This window comes from Arachis ipaensis, chromosome B03 (genome assembly GCF_000816755.2).
Source record: "Arachis ipaensis cultivar K30076 chromosome B03, Araip1.1, whole genome shotgun sequence".
Taxonomy (NCBI): Eukaryota; Viridiplantae; Streptophyta; class Magnoliopsida; order Fabales; family Fabaceae; genus Arachis; species Arachis ipaensis.
Window position 1 is genome coordinate 120761200 of NC_029787.2, and position 4608 is coordinate 120765807.

The 4608-nt window shown below is 30.4% G+C and overlaps 1 protein-coding gene across 1 annotated transcript in view; it reads left to right on the forward strand.

Annotated features, from left to right (window-relative positions):
* The window catches only part of LOC107634675 (NAC domain-containing protein 10-like), a 4203-nt gene extending 2759 nt beyond the window's left edge, over positions 1-1444 (forward strand). The window contains exon 4 of the mRNA XM_016338102.2: positions 564-1444. Coding sequence (XP_016193588.1) covers positions 564-1150 — 587 coding nt within the window. The 3' untranslated portion in view covers positions 1151-1444. The remainder of the gene's footprint in view (positions 1-563) is intronic.

Below are 4608 nucleotides of genomic sequence, written 5' to 3' on the forward strand. Positions count from 1 at the left end.
TATTTTTTTATTTAATTATATTAAATATATACTAAAATCAGTTATTAATATAAAATATATATTAAAATATAAATATATCTTATAAATTAAATAACACATATATTTAATTTAGAGGAGTGCTAGGGGGTCAGTAATTTTTGTGTTTTGTAATCATCAATTGGCCATCAATAGTGTTTTTAATAGTGTGAGATTAAATCTAATGGTGTAAGATCATTCAATTTTCTTTTGATAGTTAAATGTTGGCCAACTTTTAAAAAGTTGCTGGCCCTAGACTTTTCCATTATGAATAATACAAGATAATGAGAAATTAAGATGATTTTGTAAAAGAGAATTTTGTTGGTATTTTGTGATATATAGTTTAATTTATTTTTAATGTGTTTATATTTTAGCATATATTTTATATTAGTGGCTGATTTTGGTAACCAGCTATCATAACTCATATAGAAAAAGTTTTAGAAACTAATATTTCAGGCTGAATATTATGCTATAGTATTAAGTAGCTAAGCAATAATTAGTGTAATGTTAATAAAGGTTGGATGAATTGATATTATTGGTTGGCACAGGAGTAAGCAAAGATGGACAAGTGCGTCACTTCTTTCACAGGCCTTCAAAAGCATACACAACGGGAACAAGGAAGAGAAGAAAGGTTCACACCGACCAAGAAGGAAGCGAGACTAGGTGGCACAAAACTGGCAAAACCAGACCCATCTCTGTGGCTGGTTCCGTTAAGGGTTTCAAGAAGATTCTTGTTCTCTACACCAACTATGGCAGGCAGAAGAAGCCCGAGAAGACCAACTGGGTCATGCATCAGTACCATCTCGGCTCCAACGAAGAAGAGAAAGACGGCGAACTCGTCGTTTCTAAGGTTTTCTATCAAACACAACCTCGACAGTGTGCAAACAAGGATCCTTATGATGAAAGATTATTGATGACTTCACAAATTAACAGTGTCAATGACATTAGCATTCACGCACTACCCAAGAACAACAACAACAACAATGCAGGTTTTGTGGATTATTATAACCCCGGTTTCATGAATATGAATTATGAACAGATGAACGAGACTACCTCACCGCAACTGATTCCGAATATGGTGGTGCAAGGTGACAGCTCTTCTTTCATTCGGTTACCCAGGTTGGACAGAAAGTAGTATGACAATGACTGCATGCATGTTGATGTTTTTTTAATGCCATATATATGTGTTTATAATTATTATATATATGATGACTGTATTTATTATTCTATTTATATATATAGGAATATTAGAATGAAGGGGAATCAGTAGGGTTGTTAAGGAAATAATTATTTAGGCCTGAATCGGCTTCCTTAATCCCTAATATATATATGTTGACTTTTGCTGATTTGATGTTGAGACTTGAGACTTGAGAGACCATCGACCAACAAGGTCTTTCCTGTACTGTACTGTACTGTACTTTTATCTTAATCTTAGTGTACAGGTAAATTCGCAAAACTCTCTTTCATCGCTCGCTTAATCTGAAATCTCCACTCCTTTCTTCTTTCAACAATAAAATAAAATTCATTACTATTATTGTTGTTTTTTATATATGTACGAAACAAGTGACGCATATGTCTTATTTACATATATATGTTTACAATTTCGCTACGTTACTAACAGTATTTCTGCTAATTTCTGCCAACTCTTATTTATAACTGTGTTTAATGAAGATGTCTTTGTGGATGTATCTAATAAAAATGTCTTTTTTATGAATGTATTTAACAAAAGTATCTTTATAAATATATTTTCTGGATACGTCTCTTTATATATGTGTTCAAAATATAATAATTAATTATTATTGGTAATATTTTTCTATATGTTTATGCCTTTGTGAACATAATTCTTTGCACTTTATCTCACAATGCAAGCTTGATTTTTCCGATCCATTTATCTTATTCGTTTCAATTGGGAGTTTAGAGTGCGTTTATTTACATACAAGACACTAGACAGTGAGATATACACAAAAAATATTATGTATAAAAATATTAAATAATGTATTTTGTGCTACACATAAAAAATAATATAAAATTTCATGTTCTAAACTGTTCAAGCTGTGATTTTGATGGTTTGATGAACCAAAAGAGATTAAGAAAAGGAGAAAAATAAGTTCTTCTCATTGTTGAAGAGAATGAAAAGTTTCCTTAAAAAATATTTATTGAGTTATTACACCTTATATACTATGTACTCTTTATGTACTCTCACACTTAGTCCAGTGCTCTCATTGAGTTCCTGATCGTCCGTCCAACCATCGCCTGCTACTTGCCGTCAGCTTCTCCCTCACTATCAGCTTCTCCTTCGCCGTCAACTTCCTTTGTGAATCATCTAGTTCGCTCTCCAGATGGCAGTCGAAATTATGATTAGAGGACCTGAGGATGGGCGCAGCACTTTTTGGTATGTAGTGAACGCTGAGAACAAAGTACGCAATGCAAGATTTGTTATCGACTCTCGCAGATGACCTGGAACCTTCTTTGTGTACCCGGAACATTGTTCACATCCCAATTGGATTGGAGGTTGAAAGTGGCGAATTGCCGAGTTTAATGCCGAGTTTCACCGGGTGTGCTTCCATCTTGGCGGAGAATGTCAGCATGGTATGACTGTAATGTGAAGCAATTATAGTGTTGTTGTTTAACATGACAAGTTATTGGGGAAAGTGGGTTTAGTTCAGCTAATTCGCAATCAAGTAATATTAGTATTACCATATCAATTTGCTTTTTTAGTTCATTGAACAACATGTCATGTAATCAAGAAGAGAATATTAGTATTACCATATCAATTTGCTTTTTTAGTTCAGCTAATTCGCAATCATGTAATATTAGTATTACCAATTTGCAATTATGTAATCATGAAGAAAATTTCATGTTCTAAGTTATTTAAGCTGTGATGTTGATGGTTTGATGAATCAAAAGAGATTAAGAGATGGAGAAAAATAAGTTCTTCTCATTGTTGAAGAGAATGAAAAATCTCCTTAAAAAATATTTGTTGAGTTATTACACCTTATATAATATGTACTCTTTATGTATTCTCACTAAAAAATAATTACAATAGTAAACCTATTATTGATAAAAAAAATTTAAATAACATTTTATATCTTATTTTTAATATTTTGTCTTATCATATTTTTAGAATTAAACGCAGCTTCAGAAAGAAAAAAAGATTTTAATAAACTTGAAAATTTTAACAAAGAGAATGACGTTTTTGTGAGAGTCATTTATTAATGTTCTGTATGAAACTTTTTATCCCTGACAAATTAAAAAGTTTTCTTTTTCAACCCTAGCAAAAAGCAGCAACCAACAATAAAGAAGAGAAGTTTTCGTCCGAATTCAATGAAATATTATATTATATGAATATATGTAAAGTCTAGAAAAAATTGTTGTTTCAAGTTTTAACCAAAAGTTGGTTGATGCGTTAATAAGTACATTTTTCACTAATATTTATTCTTTATTCTTTAAGAATGAAAAAAAAAATAAAGAATCAGTTATTAATTATTATTCTCATTCAACAAATTTAATTTAGTGAAATAGGAGTTTAGTCAATTTTTTTTTGGTAATAAAGTTTGAATAGGTCACATTGAAATAGGAAAATAAAAGTATAAAGCAACTCGAGAATTTTATGTTGGATTTATAGATTTAAAAAAAATTTAATTAAATTTTGTGATGAATTTATAATTTTTTGAGAAAAAACATTGGATAAATCCTGAAGAATTAGGATAATCATTTTATAGGTCACTGATATAAAGATGAATCTATCCTATTTAACATTGTAATTTTTGGAAATTTATAAGTACAATATTTTAAATTTTTAGGGACTCATTTAATATTTTTCTCAAAAAATTATAAGTCCATCACAAAATTTTTTTAAAAAACTTATTTAGTGGTTTTTTTTCCTTTAAAAAAATATAAGTCCAATGCAAGTTTCTCAAAAACATATATCAGGGTCGTTAAAATGAGTTAAACCTATCGAGTCAGCCCGTTTATCCATTTAAATGAGCGGATTTTGCCTTTAAAATTAAACCCGTTTAAATTTCGGCCAAACAGGTTGAGCCCGATTAACCTGAAAAAAATGACGGGTTAAACGGATTAGCCCGCGAGCTAAACGGGTGGCCCGTTTATTTTTTTTACAAATTTTTTCAAAAAAAAAAACAGTACTTTTAGTCGATATTTCTCCCGATTCGACCCGAAAATCAAACCCATCAACTAAAAAAATATTATTTTTAAAGGTTTTTGACCTAAAAGTGATATTTTTTGTCAAAATATTTTTCAAAAAATTAAATTAAATGATAAACGGGTTGGCCCGTTTAACCCATCGGATTGACCATAAACGGTCCAAACTAAAAAATTCTGGCCCACAAACAAAACGGGCTTAAATGGGCTAACCCATTTAATCCACAAACTTAATGGGCCAGACCTAAATGGGCCGGACTAGCCCGTTTGACAATCCTAATATATATACATGTCGTATTACTATTTAGTAAAATAGAGTTGGTTTAATAATTTTTCGGGTTAATAAACTTCAAATAATATCTATAGTCACATTGAGACAAAAAAAATGAATATTTCAATGCTTTTTATTCAAATATATGAATGAAAATATTG